Raw genomic sequence first — 24,296 nt, forward strand, 5'->3', positions numbered from 1 at the left:
TTCCTGAGTTCGTTCAAAATGTTGATAGAGAAGAGCTCTCGACAAATGCAGAACTAAGATGAAGAAGAGCAGACGATGGTTATAGCCTAACCATGTAACAGACGAGCAGATCAACCCAAATTAAGATCCGATGGGTTAGATTTCATTTCCAGTCATCGAGCTACTTTCCGTATCTTATTTTCTTTCTTTCTTTGTGTTATTCTTTCTTTTCCGATTGAAAGTCTCGGTTTTAAGTTAAGTTTTGCTGCAAAGTTTCGGTCCACGATTCACGGCTGCAACGCACGCTTTCAACTTAAAAAGACTTTTCAACCATCCGACATCCACGCCACAGACATTTATCCAAGCACGAGGAGGCCAGCCGACGAACGAGGGAAATCCCCTTTGACGCTCACCAAAGGAATTCCCAAAAGGAAAAGCAAAGACGCAAGTACCTCCAGACTAAAATCTTAACTGGTGCAATTGATATAAATTTAATAACCTGCTGAAAACGATAGAAGGGTTAAATTAATGATTGATGGTTCGTTCCAGGTCATGTCTTAAGTGCATATAGAATCTTGAGATTTCATCATCTCACTCATCATCATCTCACTCTCTTCCTTTCTGCAACTCGTATGAATGTGTGTGTGTGTGTGTGTGTGTGTTTGTGTTAGTGATTAGCTTTATGTGTTAGTATATAATCAATAAAGTATTGTTTGTATTTGAAAAGAGATTACTTGTGTATCTGCTTACGAATTTATTGTCTTGAACTTCGATCAAAGTTACCTATGCTTTTACCCTTGATTATTTCTTAATTTATTGTTAGCTGGGGGATTCTTCTTTCTTGGCCAGGAAGATATTATATTTCCTAGAGTTAATAACTGTTTATGCTTTCTGTTCATTGGATGAACTGATAGACTGATCATACTATTGATTCTGCTACAGTAAATTCTGAAAATAATTAAATTATTAATTATTGATCATAATTCGTTATGAATAATAATTAATTCGATTTATACGGGCGTATAAACGCTACAGCTTGTTAGAGTAAAGAGGCCAGTTTGTGTTTTATTCAGCCACTACTCACCCTAGCAACAAATCAGGCCTGCAAAAGGTGCCATTTATACACTACACCCTAGTGTGTTTGGGTCCACAACCTCTAGTTTCACACCATGTCTGAATGTGTTTATAATTCATTTCACCGCTTTATGGTGCTTATGAAATTTGTACATAAGACAGATTTCCCTGACCATAGAAAGTTACTGATTTATATACCTGGCAGCCAGCCGCTACTTGGCTTCTGGAAGCTGATGTTGCCGGCTAAGGTCAATGATAGAATTTAGCTGCTAAAAGCTATCAATCTAACGTGCTGCTCTTGGTCAAAACTACGAGAAAGAAGTTTTTACTGATTGTGAAGAATAAATTAATACGTTACCTCCTCCACATGTTCATGGAGGCGGCCAGCAGCACCACGAACAAAACTGTCCAGTCAGGAGAAGAAGTGAAGTGAACAGGCACGTCAGCTGAGCTGAGCTGCACCTGCATCAGTGGCATCAGTGACGTATCCCAATGTTACAGTTGTTGCAGTGTTATGAACAGAGAAGCGTGTAGCCAGCGCAGCGGAAGAACGGCTAAATTTAACTCAAGGTTTTCAAAAAAAAGTGGTGGGTACAAAATGACTCATGACGAAATCTGGTGGTACCTGTCCCCACCGAAATCGACGCCTATGAATTTAGCAGTTGATCACGTGATGCACTGACCATTCTAATCACACCGTGTGATCGTACGTGCGGAATTCAAAGTGGGAGTACGAGTATAGACAATCTCTTGTAGCAGCTCCAATTAAAGCCCTTTCAGAACTGGACTTCCTTGATAAAAGAGTGCCTTGCCATTTTATTTCATTTTTTCGGATTGTGAGCACACAAAAAAAACGTGATCTGGACATCGCTAATAGACATAAAACAGTCATTATGTTAGAACTAAGTTAGAACAAACAATTGTTTTATGTTTTAGCCATGTCTTTATCCCAAAGTGTCATACATCTTTATGAGAGATATCCTTCCACCGTGAAGTGCCGAAATGTGACTTGGACGTTGAGTAACACAAGACACACGAGTTCCAACGTTAGCTGATATCTTATACTTTATTTCTAGCAGAAAATAGTATGATTTTAACCATAGTAATTTTGGTGTAATTGTCCTAGCCAACAAATAGCTTTTCAGACATATGAAGCTTCTGTTTTTAGATTCAATGGGCAACAATCTACGCTTTATTTGACAAAGTAAACAATGACAAAGTTACCTAAAGAAACAATAATCAAGAAGGGCTAAGGCCCTAGAATGAACGGGACAGAGCTTTTGGGGTGGGCGTAAGGGTGGGAAGTAGATCCGGGCAGTGCTCGGAGTGGAAATACATTAAGTGCTAGTAGATCCGAGTGTTGAAATGGCCTTCCGGTGGGGTTGGAGTATGTGAGAAGAAACAAGACAAGGCTTCTGACTGAGGGTCTGTGGCAGGAAAAGCATCCATAACGAGGGGCTGGATCAGCGATGTTGTGATCATCCACGGTGGTATAGGATCCACTTAATTGTAGAGCCAGCTCCACACACTGGCAAAACGTTCCTTGAGGACCATCTATGGGAAGAAGTGATTCTTATAATTCTGTTTATAATTCTCTTATAATAATTTTATTAGGCATAAATACACAAAGGAAATGTGAAACTAAACTAGAAACAGGTTGATTAGCAACTAAAGTAACCATGATCGTAATTTAAACTAAGAGTGCCTTGCTGAAAAATCCAGAATAAACCAGCATTGGTCCAGGCTGGTTTATGAAGGTATAGTGCTGGTCTAGCTGGTGGATCAGCATAGTCATGCTGTTCTCAAGCAAACCAGAGTTGGCGAAGCTGGTTGACCAGCATGGTTTTGCAGGGTTGAATGTGAGTTAAAGGTTAAAACGTATGATTTGTTGAATTGTGATTATAACTTTGTCATTTATTTTGCTCCCTCTGCTGAAAGTGAACTGATTTTTTTTTATTGTTTGTTATTGTTTTTTTATTTATTGTCATAATTAATGTAATTATGATTACATTATTAATCAATGTTTCTGGTAAACTGGTTAAAGGATCTGTACACAAATCAGTTAAAATCAATTAAAAAGAGCTTGTGCACATTGCAAAACAAGAAAGAAAAAAAAAAAAAACAAGAAAAAAATGCCTAATAAAAGCATAATCATAAGCGGTTTGTTTAATAACGGGTGAGTATGAGAAGAGCTCTTTCAATCAGACAGTTAATATCAACTTGATAATCAAAGTTCAAAACTGCAAGTTGCTGTTTTTAAATACTTTCATACTCATTTAGGAACTCACATATTTCAAAATCCAGCTGTTAGTCACTGATTCCAAAAAGTGCACATAGTAAAATGTATGTGAGTGCAGTCAGGAGTATGACATACTGAAAATAGTAATAGCAAGCACTTTCAACAATTGCTGAAAGAGAATTCAACCAAAGTCAATGTCAAGTGCCCAACTAAAGAGCATACTAATCATCATAATGGTGACTTCAACATGTACCATGTGAAAGAAATAAAGCCAAACTGGTTTGTTCTGTAGTAAGTGAATATGGTAATGCTGTTTAAATATACAGTTTTCATTTATATGCAAATGCTTGTTTGCACTTTTTAATGTTACATGACAGTGATATATGAATACTCAAGTTAATTTTTGTCTTTTGTGGTTTTTAAACTTCTTATCTTATGAACAGGCCAGCTTTACCACCCCTCCCAACCACATGATTGCCACCTGATTCCCTTTTATTCTGGGAAAGAGTATAAGCAGTTACTCTTTATGACATCTTACTTATATTGGCTTATCTCAGAGGAGTGAACTGAACTACAGAGAAAAGTGCGGTAAACCAACTGAAGAGAAGATTTCTTTCCGGTAAAAAACAAATTATATACTTGCACTGACGATCTATATTATATAATATATCATATTCTCTGTTTTCAAAGTCTAATAGAGTTATTCTAGTTGATGGCAATAATTGAACCAATGGTAATATCTACTATTGACATAACTGCATTCATAGGTTTTTCAACAGCATGAAGACCACTTTTATAATAATAAAAAATATATAATATTTTAATAAATAAATGGGAATGATTGTTTACATTGAAAATCTATTTTATAATCATATCCTTTACATGTCTCAATTTACTTTAATTTTGTACAGGTCAATTTCAGATTCAGAAAGAAGAATGTCTCGCACTGTCATACCCGTGACCTCCTCAACGCTGGTCATCCAGTTTCAACCACCAACACAAACAGGGACAAATGTTCCTGTGCCTGTTTATGGACAACAGCTAGCAGGAGTTTCACCTCTTCATGGACTTCAGCCTTTTCTGAAAGTCCAACAAAAAGCCCTTGGGGTGAGAAATTGTTCATAAACCCAAATAATTTATTTTTGTGTATATGAGTGAGGTAAGGTAATTACATAAATTCTAAAAAGGAGTTGTACACACATGAACAAAGCATTTTTTATTGAAGAATGACAATGCCATGGTAATGTAGGAAAGACAGCAATAGAAGACAAGGTTTATCATTTACAGTGTAAAATCCTAAAAAAATTATAGTGTATCAGTCACAGAGAAGAATGTTTTAGGAGTTGCAAACTAACAAAAAATGTGAAGTAATGAATAGATTTTGCTAGTCCGCAAATCAGTATGTGATTTCATGCAATGAGAGTACCTAGATATTTTTGTAGAAAAAACATAAGTCCATACTACAGCTGTTATAAATTTATTTTCTACATTTTATTTTGTTCCCCCAAATGTAATATTGTTTTACCTTTTAAAAGACTCTCTTGTCCTTCACAGACTGTCCAGGTAATGATTGGTCTGTTGACTCTCCTGTTGGGAATCGTGTCTTCAATTCATGCAGAATCCATCTTTGTCTTTAGTGGTATTCCTTACTGGGGATCTCTCATCGTAAGAAACAATTATACTATTAAGTGTTGTGTCTTTTATAATACAAGTCACATATTCCAGCAGAAGCCTTGATTTTTGTCTTCCTCTCTGCTCTCAGTACATTTCTACAGGCTCACTCAGCATTGCTGCAGAAAACAAACCGAATTCACCCTGTTTGGTATGTACACAACACTTGTTATTATTCAGGGTTTAAGCACCAGAGGTACTGGAACTCATAGTAATTCATAGTAATTTTCTGTACTGATTTCATCTTCCTTAATTTTCTGCCAAAAAAGTGTATAGGCATCAGTGACCGTAATTCAAAGAGCCCCCAAATTTGTCAGTGTCACGATCTCATCCATGTGCCTTGTGTTTTGTATGTACTTATGTCAAAGTATATAGTTTTATCCCTTTTTTTTTCTGTGCAAAAGCCAAAATAGATGAGAAACACAAGACGTGAATGGCAAACAAGACACACCTGGGAACAACCAGAAACTAATCTGGGTAACAAACAAGGCAACAAGGGAAACAGGAACTAAACACAGAAACAAATGGGAACAGAGACATTTCAAGAGAAAAATCCATACAAAACAAAAGGCACCCCACCAGGATCGTGACAGTCAGGAAGGTCTCAAGTGTGCGCATCTACTCAGGTGCATAGACACACATCTGTCTAACACTAGGTGGTGCAATAAAAATTATTAAAATTTTCTGAGGGAAAAAAAAACATTTTCAAACTCCTAGGATGTTGGTCCAATATTCACAAAATTTTTATTTATCGAAACGTGACAATATAAGTGAATTATACTGTCTGGCAATGTTCATTTTTCACAAATGTATCCTTATCTCCAAACTTAATGAAATTTAATAGACATAGGCCTGGTTTCAAAGACAGGTCTTAGATTAAAGCCAGTATTAGGCTTTAGTTCAATTAGGACATTTAAGTAGGTTTTATAAATGTGCCTTAAAAAGCATTACTGATGTAGCCTGGGTGCCAGCCCGAACCCCGCCCACAATATTTTTTGGTCGGGAAGTTCGGTCTGGACTCGATACGTTGAGGAGTAATTATGCTCGGCTCCCAGAAGGCCGAGCCAATCAAATTGCCAGGGCGGGCTTTAATCGATGATGGACAGATGATCTGCGGTTACGTAATCACCACGTCATCAAATAGCGCTTGGGTTGAATTGGTTTTCAACAAAGATGACTGCAGCTGGAGAATTAAGATGTTTAGATTCCGCTATCTCGTCTGTTATAGAAGGAAACGACAGCGCATTCATTTTAAAAGACGAACAGAGAACTGGTGGTAGGCAGATCGAGGCTTCGTGAAACAATGAAACAGTTGAAGCAAATGTGCCATATTGTGTCGAGGCTTCGAAACAATCCGACACCCGTCTCAACGGGCGACACTTGCAGGTGCTGATCTGAAACAACCTTGACGAGCCATTAAAAATGTGTTTTTTTATTATTGTATTTTTGTAATATGTGAAGCTTGTAACCTGTAGGCTCCTCACTGTGCATAATGTTATTTTGGTCATGAAAAATGAATATTAATAAAAGAAATCAAGCCACAATGTCTCTTTTTTTTTTATAGATTTTTATTAAAAAATATTCATTTCTCTGCTGTAGAAGGACTTAGCCTAGTTCTTTTTTTCAAAGATAATTTCTCCAGCCTTTGACAAACTCCGCACGAGGTGCGTGCCGTTGACTTCACTTTTATACAGATGTGCGAGTGTATGGTCTGTTCCCGACCCTGTTATATAAACTTTGATATATCCTTTTATTGAAACGGGTGCTTTTACTTTCACTTTTGCCGCAGAGACCCTTTTATGTCCTATAAATGTGTCGTATTTTTGATAATCCGCGCAGATTTCAGCTGATGATTCTGTTTAAAGTTAATAACAAATCATGAATGAAAGAGAACTTACTGCGTTGCTCTGATTGGTTGTAGGTCTATCCAATTGAGTGCAGAGGTTTTTTTGTTTTTCCTGGTTCGGTTAAGACACGCCTCATAATCAAAGCTCTATGGAGCAGTATCAGACTCACATTCTGCCTAGAATATGAGTATGACGAAGTCAGGCTATTACTGATGTGCACCTTGAGACAAAATAATGGCACTGACATGTAAGATATTCCAGTGCAAGTTGCTTTCAGTTAAAACAGATCAAACATGCATTTTAGTCTGGGACTAGACTTAACTGTAACACTACTAGACTGTAGTGGCACCTATAGGCTATAACTGAAATTCTTCTTTATTGTTATTAGGATTAACCCCTTGAGATGTACCATCTCGTTTTCGAGGGGGTCCTAGCAAACAACATTTACATAATCAGAGCATAACAAAAACAAAACAAAACAAAATTACAATCAATTTTCAAAAAAAAAAACCCCAAACAAACAATAATGAAAACATTACATCACCTAGTTATCAAAATAGAAAATAATAAACAAAAATATACTGATCAGAAAATACAATTGTAAAAAAGAAAAAAAAATACATACATACTACATACATACATATATATACACGTGTATATCATATGTGCATGTCAGCATGTCTTGCTGCTGTGTGGTTTGCGTCTGTAAGCTGTTCCACATTGCTTTCCGTTTTGAATCTCTATTCACTATCATTCCTTGTTGTTTATATTGCTAAACATATCGTACTCATCAACCAGATATCTGACATTATCTAATTTTGTCTGTCACATTGATCTGACTCCGCTAGCTTTAATCTAAATCTCCATCGCTTGCAAAACGCGCTAGCTTTCCACTAGCCTATTAATCTGCCATCCGTGTTTGCCGTCTTTTTTTCTCTCGAGCGCTCGCACCTTTGAGTCAAACAACTGTGGTGAGTAGGATCAGTCTACAAAATCGGTGAGTCTTGTCTTCTATTATTGACACTTGCACTTCATGTCACATGTATAGTATAGCCTTCTCTGTCAGCAATGAGGGATTTAAATGTGATAAATGCAGGGAGATAGTCAGGCTGACGGAGAAGATTTCAGAACTAGAGACACTCATCCAAACTTTAATCAAGGTTAATTATAAGAGTGCAAGGGCTTTAGATACTGCTTTGAATGTGACTAGCTTAGTGAACTCTGTACATTGTTCGGTTCCGGCTGTAGAGCCCGTGCAGCAGGGCAACTGGGTGACGGTGAGACGCTGTAGTCGTGGGGCAAAACACCGCTCTTCTGTTCCGATTACAACATCAAACAGATTCTACCCACTCAGGGAAACAACCAATGAGAATCCTGTTGAATGTGCCCTAGTTATTGGCGATTCTATTACACAGAACGTGAAAATAGAGACACCAACCACCATAGTCACATGTTTGTCGGGAGCAAGAGCGCCTGACATTAAAGCAAATTTAAAAGTGCTGGCTAATGCTAATCGTAAATTCTCTAAGATTATTATTCACATTGGCACTAATGATGTTTGACTTTGCCAGTCGGAGATCACTTTTTCCAGGCGCAGTGAGATGAAAAAAAAAAAAAATCGCAACTTTTCAGAATGCAAAAAACGCACCGCAGGTCATGTGACAAGAACCAACCAATCAGCTTCACCCACTCCGTAACAACATTGAAAGCTCAGTCAACATGAAGGATGGGGGTGCACCCAAACACTACAGGTGTTTTTCTCTTCTCCGTAAATAAATCTTGTAGCAAAGCTACAGCAGGCATTTTTCGGTGGTGGAAATCTGTCGTTTTGGAGAGCGCAGTGCATGGTTGCATAGCTTGCAAGACACTCTTTTAAAATCTGGCTATCATTTTTAATGTTATTATTTGAATAAAACTTGGTGAATTGATTTTATTGTGTAGTATTAGTACTTTTTGAACAGGATTCTGTGATAACCGTGATCATTTTTGTCACTATAACCATGAAATGAAATGTTCATGCCATTTCATCTCTAGTTATGATCAACTAAAATCAACTATAATTGTGTTTTAAAGTATAATATTTAAAAGTACATTTTTCTATTAAAAAAAAAAAATCTCTGATTCTGTTCTTTTCTCCGACATTTAAGGGTGACATATTTAGGCCAACAAAAACAATTTTAGGACTAAAACAGTTTTGATAGTTGTTAATATGAGAGTTATGAGAATTTGAGTATTGTATTACATGAGTAACTCTCGGCCACTTTCCTTTTTAAAAAGTAGCTCTCAAATGAAAAAAGGTTGGAGACCCCTGATTTAGATGATTTAATGAGTTTAGACAATTCTTCCTCTCCTATAGCAATGAATGACAGCTCTGAATTGCGGTGCAAACTCATCTTGCGACAAAACGCATTCACTTCCATATCTGACAATCAGAATATATCATACAATTGATAGTTTACAAGTTTGTGAATATTTTGAAAAAAATAAAATAAAAATACACTATCTACATATCTGTCAGCTGCGTTACACATCTCCAAGGAATAACTTCTAAAACAATGTTCTAAAATAAGGTCGCCTTAAAAAAATCATGCTGGGTGCTCAGCTAGAATATAGGCTAGTGCCTCCAGATTATATTGGCTACATTAGAATATAGATTTAGTTTGCTATTTGGCGCTAAGAGATCACGTTATCTGGAAATCCAGCCCTGATTGCTGAGTGATGCGCAGAGAGGGAAAGGCGGCTAAATAATTATAATCGTGTTGTGCTCATTTCATTCATAGAGTGCACACTCATTTGTGTCAAAGAACAAGGCTTAAAACTTTTAAACAGACATCTCAGCTAATAAAAAATATGTGACTGTTACGTAACTGTAATGTAATCTGATGACCAAACTGTCGTCGTGGCGACGTAACTAGTTACTTATGGCAACGGAAAAGGGAAATTCCTGGATCCATTGCCACAATGTAACTTTGTAACATTGCCAGTTAGTGCAACATCATGGATCAATTTGTGTTGGCAATCAGTTGGTACTTTTTATTATTATTTATTTATACTTCTATGGGCAAAGTATAAGTCTATTTCAACAGTTGTGAATGATGAATTCAGACTTAAAATGACTTCAGTTCATTTATTTTGAACAACACAAAAACAATAAAATACACTGAAATTATTAATAAAACAGCATTACTGCAAAACATGAACGAAAGCATTCAAGACAATCTGTACTTTCTGATATTATAACCAATATTGCTATGTTAGCTTAAGCGCTTAAGCTAACATAGCAATATTGGTTATATATATTGCTTTCGTTCATGTTTTGCAGTAATGCTGTTTTATTAATAATTTCAGTGTATTTTATTGTTTTTGTGTTGTTCAAAATGTTAGAGTGTCTCTAGTTGTGTTGTTCAAAATGTTAGCTTAACATTTGCTAGCAGAAATTTAGGAAAATACCAAATAGTCACTCACAGAGGCATATATATTAACAAAAGTACTTAAAGTAGACTCTTAGTAATGTTACTTAACCAATCTGAGCAGTTGTTGAACTTTTTTGATATAACTGACGAGAAACAGAGAGAAATGTCGACGCTGTCCTCTCCAGCAGCTTGAATTATGTTTCCGGTTACCATGGCAACTCAGCTGTCGACCACCAGCATTATACATAACAATAAAAAAAGGTTTGCTCTTTCCAGAGTTCAAGTAGGCCTACATACTTAATTTTATACATTTTTTGAAAAATTCGTTGTAAAGTGTAAAGCTCCAGAAAAACAAATACCTTCATCAGAATGAGAAATCATGCACTGCATTTCACGTCACTTTACCATAGAGTAGAATGTAAAAACAGTATAAAGAGCAAATTATAATCGTCTTACTTGATGAAAATAAAACAATTTTTATCTTAAGAGTACTTCTCTATTGGGATGTTTAATTACACATTTTAATTAGTAAATGCTGCAATCATCAAAGGCTATATAAAGAATGTGTAGGCTAAATGATGGTAATGCAATTACATAGGGCTGGGAAAAAAATCGATTTGATTTAAAAATCGAGTTGGTAGGTCAACTCGATTCATATTTTCAAAAAATCGATTTTTTTAGATTTTTTTTCTCCCCCTCTTCAGTATAGCGTACAATATACATTTTGCATTCGCCAAATCTTCCTTCAGGGTTTCCGTAGCACGCTCCCTGCGGCGCAGCCCTCGATGCTTCATGACAGCAGGACTAGCATGTTTAATTTTTTAACGGTCCTCCACGACGACGGCGCGCGAGTGAGTGAGAGTGTGTTCGCGAGTGAGTGTGTGTGACTGTGTGTGAGTGTGTGTGCGCGCGCGAGAGTGAGTGTGTGTGTGAGTGTGAGTGATAGGGAGTGTGTGTGTGTGTAGGCTATACGAGTGAGCTTGTGTATGTGCGAGTGAATGAGTGTGTGTGAGACAGCTCGCGATGACTGGTCGGAAAACGACGTGTAGTCTGACATGTAGTCTGACAGTGACTATCTAACAGACAAAAAAAAAAAACCGATTCAAATCGTAAATCGAGTTTTTATTAAAAAATCACAAAAAAAATTTTAGGGGAAAAAAAATCGCCCAGCTCTACAATTACGGGCATGTAACGTTGCAGTTACGTCATGAAATAAACAAAACATTATGAATAGAGAGAGCAGGCCTTGCTTATAACCTTATATAACCTTATAACTGAAGAGTTGTGAGTTGGTAATTTGATGATAATGAAATTACGGGCACATGACGTTGCAGTTATGTTGCCAGTAGGCTAAGTCACGAAATTACCAATTTATTACGTATAGATTACGTATCTGGAACCTTAGGAGGATGTAGCCTACCCAGATAGCCACTGGACGCTGTAACGGAACAGGGCAGCAACCGCAAAACGATAGAGCCGGGTCTGGCCCGCATCCGCCTCACGGACTCGTTCCTGAGTCCAAACGCACATCGGGCCGAAGCCGTTTCTGGTCTGTTTTTAGGGGTTGTTGCGGATATGTGCCAGCGCCGATCCAGCACCACCTGATCATCCCGTTAACACAGAACACAGCCAACAACAAACACAGAATTAATGGATAAAAAAAACGCACAGGCTATTAACACAACTTGGAAAAAAAAACAAAAAACATGCACTTAAACAAAATCACTAGGTGGGTGCTGTGGCAGCTGTTGCTGTTGCTTCTCCTGGCGCCCTCCTCTCCTGTCTGCCGAAAGGGCAAACCACCTTATAGCATGCCTCCATGTTTCAGCTTCTGTTGCAGTTGCTGTCAGTGCACATTTGCACCCGCACCTAATCTGTCATTTATTTTTGTTTTGATAATAAATGGAGCCAGCCTCCAAAAGTGAAACCTGTCCTGTGATAAAAAAAAAAAGAAAGTTTTTATACACTAAATTGTGTTTGTTGTCTTTACATTAGATTAATAATGTTTATAATCTAGAATAGATATGGAATAAATAGCATTCAATACAAAATGAGTATCTCTCATATTGAAATCGAGTTTTTATGTGAAAGATTTGCTTTGTTGTGCATTTTAGTCATATTACAAAATAATTTATTGAGATCAAACATAAAATAACATTATAAACTGTCACTTCACCACGTGACGCTTCACCACAAGCAGGCTCCTGATTGGTTAACGCGGCGCGAATTGACGCAGAAGTTCAGATTTTTCAACTCGGGCGGCAGACGCGAATTCGCGTCAAACGCGTGAATGTACAAAAAGCACTAATAAAATCATTCGCGCTTAACGCCCCAGACGCTCAATTCGCGTGAACTTGACGCGCGAATGAGGCGTATTTGCGTCTACCGCGCCGCAGGAATTTTTTACGTGCGTAACGCGGCTTTGCATTGACTTTACATTGAAATCACTCACGCCTGACTCGCTATTCGCGTCTGGTGTGAACGCACCATAATAGTAATAAAAAGAATAAGAAGAATAAACAGAAGGCATTATTGTTGGTGTAAGCTGTTTTATGAAGACGTCAAAACTGGAAGAATTGAATCAATGGAAATCTGTGCGAAAGATTGTCATCCTCTTTTGTAAAGGTATCCTACGGTATATGTCGTTTATCCTCGTACTTCCTAGCGAGTAAAAGTAGGCTACTTCACTCATCTCCCCACTACACAGGGTTCGAGTTAGATGGGAGCCTGGAGAGAGAGAGGTCTGGCTCACATGAAAGCAGAAAACTCAAATATCTGTGGGGGTCTCTGAAAGTACAGCAGCATAATATAATAAAGCCTGATATAGCCTAACAGGCAGGATGTGACCGAGTTTTAGGCAATGCATAGTCTACATTGATGGCAGTAACTTTCACCTGACCCGAACTGTCGGCAGTCTCGGAATTCGCACATGTATATGCACAGATAGCCTAGGCCTACAGAACATGGTTTGAATTGGCTCGGTAGTACCCGGTCCCCTTAGGCACTGCTAGTTCACTCGAAATCAAAGTCTGCCTATGATGGTCAGTAAAATAAGCGCATTTATGCTGCCCCCTTAAACGTATCGGGCCTTATTGTCGATATCATTAAGGGACTGTTCGTTATTTATTTAAGGGGCCACCGGAGGAGTTTTGGGAGCGTTTGTCAAAAAAGACGTGACTTGACATGTGTCGCTGGTGCAGAGTAGTAGTATAAAGTTTGAGTGAATGTGAGTTTCTCAATGAAGTGTTCTATACAACAGTATACGTGGTTGACTTTAATTGCAGCTGGCTGGGCATTGAACTGGGCTTAATGGAATGTATGACCTTTATAACTGGTGCTGGTTAGTCATTGAACATGGGCTTCATGGATTGGCTTTAAGTTTTTTTTCTTTTTGAGCACGTCCGAATACCAGGACATAATGCACTGGATCTCATAATAGGCTCCATGGAGAGACTATAGTGGGCTCGCCCTTCTATTGAAAAAGACGTTAGGCTACCTGCAAGCTGGCCAATGATTTCATTGCCGAGTTTGCGGCAAAGTAAGCAATAAAATGTTTATTTTTTTCTGAGTCAGGATATGGCAAGTCAATGTCTTTTTCAATTTATAGAAGGGCGAGCCCACTATAGTCTCTCCATGGAGGTGCGCAAATTGTTTTTAATAGCCTATTCAACTTCGAAAAGCTTCGTTCACCCGATGCGAGTCACTGATTGCAATTTCAATCTTTTTAAGTTTTAAGTGCTGTAGCCAAGCCTATCTGTCCCCTTTGGAATTATATCTCGAGCCTATTATGAGTGCGTTATGTCCTGGGATTTGGACATGCTCAAAAAGAAAAAAAACTTAAAGCCAATTCATGAAACCCAGTTCAATGACTAACCAGCACCAGTTATAAAGGTCATACAGGTCATTTAAAAAAATAAATAAAGTTTTGTCAATCCATTAAGCCCAGTTCAATGCCCAGCCAGCTCCAATTAAAGTAAACCACATATACTGTAATAGAACATCTCATTGAGAAACTCGCATTCACTCAAACTTTATACTACTACTCTGCACCAGCGACACATGTCAAGTCAATGCATACAAGTCACGTCAGTCATCATAACCAGCGACACATATCATGTCATTGCATACAAGTCACGTCAGTCATCATAACCAGCGACACATATCATGTCATTGCATACAAGTCACGTCAGTCATCATAATTCGGCAAGAAGCTCTTAATCGTCATGCCACGATCGTTAGAGTAGAACGGGTTCTGTATGGTATTTAAAGCCGACCTAACCATGAGTCTCTCCCCGACGGTGTTGCAATGCATTCCGGGTGAACCATAACGTTAGTTGACCGCTAAGAATCTCTCGTGAATCTCGTGTGAAACGCTGTTGCCGGAAGAAAGCACTGAACGCAACAGGATACACACCAGAGAATGTCTAGTAGACGGGCTCTGGTGATTCGAACGAATTTGAAGACATCGTGAACGAACCCTTTCAGTTTGATGGACGTCCTTATCTTTTCGAGGCGAATATACAGAAGATGATATATATATATATATAGTACAGGCCAAAAGTTTGAACACACCTTCTCATTCAATGCGTTTCCTGTATTTTCATGACTATTTACATTGTAGATTCTCACTGGCTACTTTGAAGAAACTAGAATATAAGACATGTTTTCAGTTATTTCACACTTTTTGTGTACATAATTCCACATGTGTTCATGTGTTCATTCGGGAAAGGGGGCAGGAAAACAGGTATGACAGAATGTTCCATGTCACCCTCTTCAAATCCATACCCCCGACAGCAGACAGGGTATTCACCTAGGGGCATGAAGATAGTGGTTGGATCACCGTTGCACAAGTTTTTAAACAGGTAAGCCACTTTTTTGACAGTTTTTTTTTTCACAATTAAGACATGTGGGCAATTGGATGATGCTTTTATCCATAACATTCAAGTTACATCATCATAAAGAGCTTAGTCTAGCAATAAATATTACTTTATGATGATGTAACTGTCATCTATTTCATCTAAAGAGCTTAGTCTACTGTAGCAATAAATATTACTTTAGATTAATTCGATTTAGTGTAAGATGAAACAATCTAGTAGCCTTCAATTTGATCAGTACACTATTTTAAAGATAGCATTAATCTCTGTTAAAGGGACATTATTTTATTATCAAAAAGCAATATTTTTAATCATAAATATGTCCTCAATGGTGTACAAATAGCTATGCCAATGATCTGACTTATCCTCGTAAACGAAGAATTTATTATCCTTATATACATGGGACGGGTAGGTCCACGGAGGCTTCCCTGTAGTTCTGCCATCTTGAAAAACTATAATAGCAGAGAGGGACAAAAAGTACTAGGCCAAATTATGCGTTTCCACAACGCATTTTCGTTCAGAGCCAGCGTCACGTGACTGAAACCAGCAGAAGCGGAGGCGCAGAGCAGAGAGAGGGGCTCGTCACTGCCCCAGTAGCGGCAAGTTTAAAAGGCTACACTGCACGGTTATTTATAATGGAGGACCATACAAATGCCGAATCACAGGATAAGGAGTCCTCGTTGTAGAAAAAGTCCAAAATAGACCGTAAATGGAAACGTGATCGGAGATTACAAAGGGTTAATGTCGGGAACTCGGGATAGCTAATGCAGGAGAAAGCTTTCAAAAGAGACGCTGAAGTTGCCTGCTTTCTTCTCGACAGGTAAGTCAATGTTACAGTCTTAATTACAAGCTGTTCATTGCTTGGTTGTGTACTTTATTAGTTTATAGACAGTAGAACATTTACTGTATAGTTAAAAGTTAAACAGGCTCTTTGATGAATAGCAGCTATTGAGTAAAGTAGAGAAGGTCCTAAAATCAAGGTTGTAAGTTTTGTTTGTTCAAAATTAACATTCGTTTGTTCGTTGTGTCAAAGTTGCATTTGTTTGAAATAACAAACCAGTTCACCCGAAGGAAAACTCGATGAAGTGCTATTAGAAGCTTAGCTTTTTGGTACATAACGGCTACCGTAGATGCAACACGCATTTTAAAAAGTGAGGCGCTGTAGAGCGCTATTCGTTTGAATGCAAAATACAATTTCACCACTAGATGGGAGAAAATCCTACTTAATGTCCCTTTAAGGCCTAACCTTTTACTATCGTTTGTCAATTGATTTCGATTAATATGCGTGAGGGAGAGAGAGCAAGACAGCGCTCGTGTTGTTTGAAGACGGTGAGAGTGCGCGCGCATGCGCGGCCGGGTCTCTCTCTCTCTCTCTGCTCGTTCGTGTTGTTTTGAAGACGGTGAGAGTGCGCGCGCGCGGCCGGACGGGTCTCTCTCTCTCTGCTCGTTCTTATATTCGCCCAGCAGAGCAGTCATTCACCGATCAAAATAAGGCTTTGGCGGGACAAACATTTTTGCTTTAGCGGCCGCGAAAAAATGCAGGAAAACCCCTGTATCAGTCGGCCTATGTAGCTAAGGTGCATGGCAATATGGAAATTTGGAAAACACTGTCGAACAATCCACAATATTAAACGACGCATTAAACAATTCACACGTCGCCTTAATGTAACAGACAAATAAACATATTTATGTAGATAAATGAGTCTCTTATTACTATGGAAAACCCTTCCACGTCGCTATTTGTTCCATTTAAGAGGTGAATTCGTAGTGCAGCAGTTAAACTCCGCTTCTCTGCGTGCTCCCGCGGCCAGGGGATGCAAATCCTGGCGGGAATAAGTGCCTTGGCACGACACCCTAGCCGATAAAACATTGTTGACATTCAAATGGACTTTCATCTGTGTTTTTGCTTTAACTGTAAATGCAACAAGTGCAAACATTAAAATGCCACCAGCTGGTAAAAGCGGAGAAATGGGCATTTTTAACAGCTTGCTAATAACTACGTTATGCCTGTTCGACTGCCTTGCTAACAAAGTTCACAACCAAATCCTTCTAAACAATATATTCAAGTCAACCACTCAAAATAAGCGCAACATATGCATGATATTGACTTAATAAATTAAACTTTCGGTCTGTTCAACGCCATGCTTTAACCAGGTTTACCGAAGCTAACGTTACCTCACTGGTTTATATTCGCTAAAAGCTAGTTCCTGGCCTCTTAACTAATACTTTACAAAAAAGTTTTTGGTTAACATTCATCATACGGTAAAATCATCCCCAGTTTATTATACATTGAGGCAGATTCTTACCTGTCTTTTGTCCACACGACACCATAATGGATCCTTAAAGGGGGGGTGAAATGCTCATTTTCACTCAATCTCCTGTTAATCTTGAGTACCTATAGAGTAATATTGCATCCTTCATATCTCCAAAAAGTCTTTTGTTTTATTATATTTTTAAAAGAAAGATAGGCTGTACTGAGGCTTTCCGGAAAAAAACGAGCGGCTGGGGGCAGGCCGTGTGGGCGAAGCTTAGCTGTGCTAACACGCCGAGCTAGTAACAACACACAGAGACATTTGTTCAACAGTTTTACTCACCATCCGGTTCCAACGCACGACCGCGAACCTTTATCATTGTGACTGCTCGATCCTTAAGCATTAGACGATCTGCAAATCTGTCGATCTGGGCTTTGTTTATAAAACAATCATCGTTGAAATGCAGGGAACAAACAGTCTTGCACAACTCCGTTTATGCTCAGGAAAACAAACTCCATCCACGGGTCCCTTAACGCTGGGTTCTTTGGGAATCTGTGCAGGGTTGTCTTGCCCTGGCAACCAAAAACACACTTCTTTGGCTACATTGACTTCCAAAAGCCGGGCAGGGTGCTTTGATGGCGAACTGCTTTCACTCTCTTGCTCTGGTCTACGAGTGCGCGCGCGCCCGCGATCTTACCGGAGAAGTGCCCTTAGAACCCATATAAGGAAATTCCGCCCTATCTTACGAAAAAAACTTTCCGAAACTTGTGACAAACCGGAAGGAGTATTTTTGGTATTTATAAATTAACTTAGTTTTTGAAACTTTGTCCATGTTTAGCATGGGAATCCAACTCTTTAACAGTGTAAAAAACTCAGTATGCATGAAATAGCATTTCACCCCCCCTTTAACGGACAGCAGACTCAAAGGCGGCAAAGTTGTTGCTGGGCAAACTTCTTTCGCTCGGTGATGGGGGTGGAGCTTTCCGGATGTGCGCTGCACAGAGTGCGCACTTCTTACTTTAGGGTTTGAACATTTTGTGGGGAAACCTGCTGTGGCAAACTTGTCTGTTGAAAGTTGTATAGTGCTTAAGACCACTATTAAATTGCTATGGCTTCTAAATAGATTAAGTCTAAAAAATTCATATAAAAAGTGGACCTAGCCCAGTGGCTATTGTTAAAAATAGCATCCATGTCTGACATAATCAATTTTGAATAATTAATAATTATATATGAAAACATAATATCTAAAAATAATATATAAATATCTAATAATAAATAACAAAAACTAAAAATGCAAACGCTACAGAAATTAGAAATATAAGATATTATATTATATTATAAATACTATATATTTATATCTAATATCTATTTCTATTATATAGAAAACATAATATCTTAGGAGTGGAGCCCAGCTGGAGCCCACTTAGTTTAGCCCATCTACTACTGCCCATGTGGGGCCCAACAACAAAGCCCACACTGAGTTGGGATTGTGATAATGAAATTACGGGTATGCGACGTCGTGGTTATGTTGTCAAATAGTAAGTCATGAAATTAACAAAATGTACGAATACATTACGTAACTGTTACGTCGTGTGTTAGCTGCATACCCAATTGTATTGCACTGTATGTCGCGGCACTAATATTGCACTAATTATTGCAGTGTGAACTGATAGGGTCCTACCCAGTGGGCTATAAACTTTAACACAATTCTTTCTGGGACTGGTTAAGTAGGAACATTAGGCCACCTGGGGAAAAAAAACATAAAGGTAAGCAAATTCTTAAGAATTTATGTTTAATTAGCCACCAATTGTTAAATTATTGACTATTGATTACAACAGCATTGAATTTTTTATGAATGTAACAAAATATGATTAACATCTTTGTAACCTATTGGCCTACTAATAATTTTGAATAAATGATGATACAATCTGATACATATTATCAACAAACAATAAACAAAAAATTCGATAACTCATTTGACAAATCAGAAAGAGCTTGTTGATTTCAAATGGTTGGAACAAATAGGCTACAAACATTACGAAAAAATGTTTTAAATTCCTACGAAACACGTCAGCTTTCGTCCTCGCTTTCAGAGTGGAAGAGGGAGGGAAACTGAAATATGTCAATTGTAGATTTTAATAAAAAAAAATGTTTTTACTTATAAAAAAGTCTTTACTTATAGATCTGTCAATGTATAATGCACACAAAGACGGCTTTAAGGATAGCCTACTGTAAAATTTATTTTACAAAAACATGCACTGTGAGTTCTGAACTCTTTTCTCATTCAGTCAGGGACTGTTTTGTGCTTGCAAATGTAGTTACAGGAAATGAGCCTGGTGCAGGTCTACAATTTTGTTTCTGGTGTCCTTTGACAGCTCTTTGGTCTTGGCCATAGTGGAGTTTGGAGTGTGACTGCTTGAGGTTGTGGACAGGTGTCTTTTATACTGATAACAAGTTCAAACAGGTGCCAACGAGTGGAGGACAGAGGAGCCTCTTAAAGTAGTAGTTACAGGTCTGTGAGAGCCAGAAATATTGCTTGTTTGTAGGTGACCAAATACTTATTTTCCACCATAATTTGCAAATAAATTCATTAAAAATCCTACAATGGATGGGTCAGTACCAGGAGGGTGGAAGGCCTAGGAGAATTATGGTGAATCTGTTGCGTCTTAAGGATAAACAATGTATTCTTTCCTCTGCTAAGAAGCTCAAGGGGACTAACATTTATATAAATGAAGATTACTCTGAGGCTGTGCTTCAAAGAAGAAAGGAACTGTGGCCAAAGCTTAAAGCTGCTAGAGCCCAAGGTCATAAGGCAATTCTAAGGTATGATAAATTGGTAATTTTGCCAAGAGATGAAAGGATTCAGGACTGAGATACATTTCAAGGTGATTGCATTCCTTGTATTATACTAATGTGTACAACTAAAACTAGTAAAGGTTTGGTTTTGGCACATTTAAATATTTGTAGTATACGGAATAATACTCAAGACATTATTAATTTAGTGCATAAACATTCAATTAATATATTAGCCCTATCTGAGACACATCTCGATAGCTCTATTAAGAATTCTGAATTATCACTTAAAGGTTTTAATGTTTTTAGAAAGGATAGAAATAAATTTGGTGGTGGTGTAGCTATCTGTGTGCAAAGTAACATTCCTTGTAGGTTAAAACATAATTTAATATGCAATGACATTGAAGCTATATGGATAGAAATCCATGTACCTTATATGAAACCAGTGCTTGTTGGATGCTGTTATAGACCTCCTGATGCACACGTTGACTATCTGATATGCTTAGGTGAAATGCTTGATAAAATCTCTGATGTCAATTGTGCACTCTATTTGTTTGGAGATATGAATATTGATTGGAATGATGACAAATGTACAAGAAAAAGAAATTGCTTTCCTATATAAGTGTTTGTAATTTACATCAAATAGTTAATATGCCAACGAGAATCTTTAGCAATAAGGTGGGCATTACAACAGCAACATGTATTGACCATATTTATACTAATGTACCAGAATTATGTACTGATGTAGTGTCAATACCAGTAGGGTTCAGTGACCACAATCGCATTGCTGTTAATAAGAAAGCTAAAGTCACTAAAGCTAAAACTACTTTTAGTAATTATAAAAGGTCTTATAAAGTATCCGCTATCGAAAATATTGTGGGAGAAGTAGCAAATGCTGACTGGAAAAATGTTTACTGTGAAAACAACCCTGAAAATTCTTTAAATGTTTTTATGAGTGTGCTCTTGAAGATTGTTGATAAATATGCACCGATGAAAAATAGGGGATCAAAATCACATACTGCGAGGTGGATTGATCCAACATTGAAAAATATGATGAAGCAAAGAGATGAAGTTAAACATGTTGCTGTGATAACGAGATCATTGGACGATAGATTAAAATACTGTAAATTAAGGAACGAAGTTACTAAAATAAATAAAAGGAAGAAGAAAGAGTATTATAAAAATAGAATTGACAGTGTTAAGTATGATGGTAAAAAACTGTGGCATATTCTAAATGAAATTATGGGTAGAAACAGAAATGCATTACCTTCTTTTGTAGAGTCCGATGGACGTTTTATAACTGAATCCAAAGACATTGCTGATTATTTTAATAATTATTTTATAAATAAAGTTAGTAATTTAAGAAAAGGTTTTAGTACACAAAAATGTAATTACTGTGAATTGATTAAAAATGAAATTATGGCTGATAAAGTGTGTAGATTTAATTTTAATAGTGTGCAAACTGCAGAAGTTATGGCCCTGTTAAAGTCTCTTCCAACACATGGTAGTCCAGGCACAGACAACATGGACAGCATAGTATTGAATAAAACAGCTGAATATATTGCTGCTCCGTTATGCTATATATTTAATCTGTGTATAACGAGTGGGATCTATCCATCTTTGTGGAAGGAAGGGAAAATTATTCCATTAATAAAAGACAATCGATTAACTTTTAATGGGCATAACTGTAGACCTATAAGTATTTTGCCTGCGCTCAGTAAAGTCCTGGAAAAGATTATTCATACACAAATTTGTAATTATTTCCAGAATAATAATTTGATGACTATGTTTCAGCATGCATATAGAAAGGCACATTCTACCAGTACAGCTCTTACACAAATGACTGATGGATGGCTTAGAAGTATGGATAATTCGGAATTAGTTGGTGTGGTCATGTTGGACTTCAGTGCTGCTTTTGATGTAATAGACCATCAAATTTTAATTGAGAAATTACAGAGTTACGGATTTTCTCCTTCTGCTGTTACATTAATGAAAAGTTATCTTTCATATAGAATGCAACGGGTTTTTTATAACGGTTCCTTATCTAATTATAAAAGTTTAGTTTGTGGTTTACCACAAGGTAGTTGTTTAGGTCCTCTTCTGTTTTCGGTTTTTATCAATGATTTGCCCTTAACAGTCAAAACAGCATCAATGACAATGTTTGCTGATGACTCAACTGTTTACTATGCTTCAGATTCATGTGACAAACTTAATCAGGTTCTGTCTAGAGAATTAGATTCAATGTATAAGTGGGTTAGTGGAAACAAATTAGTATTAAATATATCCAAAACTAAAAGCATGATCATTGGATCAAAACAAAAATTGATGCTTAAACCAAAATTAAAGTTACATTTAGCCGGGCAAAGAATACAAACAGTAGAAAAGGCTAAACTGTTGGGTTTGGTTATTGATAGTAGTCTTTCATGGACAGAACACATAAATACTATTGTTAACAGAATAGGATGCGGCATTGCAGTAACAAAAAAATGCTGTCAGTATGTGAATCAGAAAACTTTAAAAATAGTAACAGAGTCATTAATATTGTGTCACTTGTCGTATTGCACTGAGGTGTGGTCCTCAGCATCAAAAAAGGACTTGACAAAAATTCAGGTTGCACAAAATAAAGCAGCAAGACTTGTTCTGGGCTGCTCAATTGAAACAAGTAGAGATCAGATGTATTCTACTCTTTCATGGCTCACTTTAAACCAAAGAATAACAGTTACTTTAAGTACTATGATATATAACACATTGAAAATGAAAATGCCTATTACTCTGTTTAATCAAATAGTGTATTGTAATTCCGTGCATAACCATGACACCAGAAAGGCAAATAATGGTCATATAACGACCCCCTATCCAAAAACTAATTTTATGAAGAAAACAGTATTGTATAGAGCTATTGTCATTTGGAATAACATTCCCATTCAAGTGTGACAGCTTTGTAATAAGCTGTCATTTAAAAAAGGTGTTAGGTGTTTTTTATTGATGTAGGTTTTGTTATTTTGATTTTAAGCAAGGTTATTATAATAATGTTATATTTATTCTGATTATAAATTGAAATTAAATTGTATGTATGTATGAGTATGTGTTTGTTTGTGTATGTAGGTATAGATATGAAATATGTATGTGTTAATTGTTATGATGAAATGTTTTTGTTGTTATGTAATAATGTACATTTTTAGAGCGGACCCCAGGGAGACTAGCTGACTGCATAGACTTTCAGCTAATGGGATCCTAAATAATAAACAAATAAACAAATACAATGTGATTTTCTGGATTTTTTTTTCTCTCTCATTTTGTCTCTCATAGTTGAAGTGTACCTATGATGAAAATTACAGGCCTCTCTCGTCTTTTTAAGTGGGAGAACTTGCACAATTGGTGGCTGACTAAATACTTTTTTGCCCCACTGTATAACAGTATCATCAGCATAAAGTTGAACCTGACAACTTTTGAGAATTAATGGTAAATTATTAACACAAATAGAAAAAAGAAGTGGTCCCAGTATTGAACCTTGAGGGAAATAATTGAAGATAACTGAACTTAACATAACTGAAGGATCAGTAAAGTTGATAAAATATGAATCTTTTTGGGTGGACTGGTCCAACTCAATTGAGGGCATACGTTTTTATACACATTTTTAGAATTTATGCGAATCTTGGCATTTCCATCCAGCGTTTTTTTTTTTTTTTTTTTTGTGATATCCCAAAATGCACATAATACTTGGTGGATGGAACCATAGCTAATGAAGATTGACTGGACTATGTTGTAAAAAACATGATTTCTTAAATAGATACATTTCAATCATATCCCTTAATTATCCACATGAGACATTGGTGCTTGGACCCTGATAAATTATGCTTGTGGGTATATTTTATTTGTTTGTTTATTTTTATCACACTCCATATACCTTTCCATCTACGCTAACAAGTTAAAGTTATAGTTCATTTATTAATCTATTTTATGTCTTTTTTTCTACCTACAGGTGAAAGGTTCACTTGGAATGAACATTTTCAGTGCTATAACTGCAGGCATCTCCTTTATCATGATTTCATTGGATTTGACTCTAGGGCCATTGAACACTTACTGCGACAATAATTATGATTGTAATTATACTGAGGAGGACAAGTATAAGGTATGTTACCAACTTTTATTTG

General features: G+C 37.1%; 1 protein-coding gene across 1 annotated transcript in view; it reads left to right on the plus strand.

The window, feature by feature from the left end:
* Positions 1-4,228: 4,228 nt before the first annotated feature.
* LOC307156990 (membrane-spanning 4-domains subfamily A member 8-like) overlaps positions 4,229-24,296 on the plus strand; it is a gene marked incomplete at both ends in the record, with an annotated part of 32,359 nt that continues 12,291 nt past the window's right edge. The window contains 4 exons of the mRNA XM_079868720.1: positions 4,229-4,399; positions 4,847-4,957; positions 5,055-5,114; positions 24,125-24,274. Coding sequence (XP_079724846.1) covers positions 4,229-4,399; positions 4,847-4,957; positions 5,055-5,114; positions 24,125-24,274 — 492 coding nt within the window. The remainder of the gene's footprint in view (positions 4,400-4,846; positions 4,958-5,054; positions 5,115-24,124; positions 24,275-24,296) is intronic.

The sequence above is a fragment of the Squalius cephalus genome (assembly GCF_949319135.1).
Source record: "Squalius cephalus genome assembly, chromosome: 4".
Lineage (NCBI taxonomy): Eukaryota > Metazoa > Chordata > Actinopteri > Cypriniformes > Leuciscidae > Squalius > Squalius cephalus.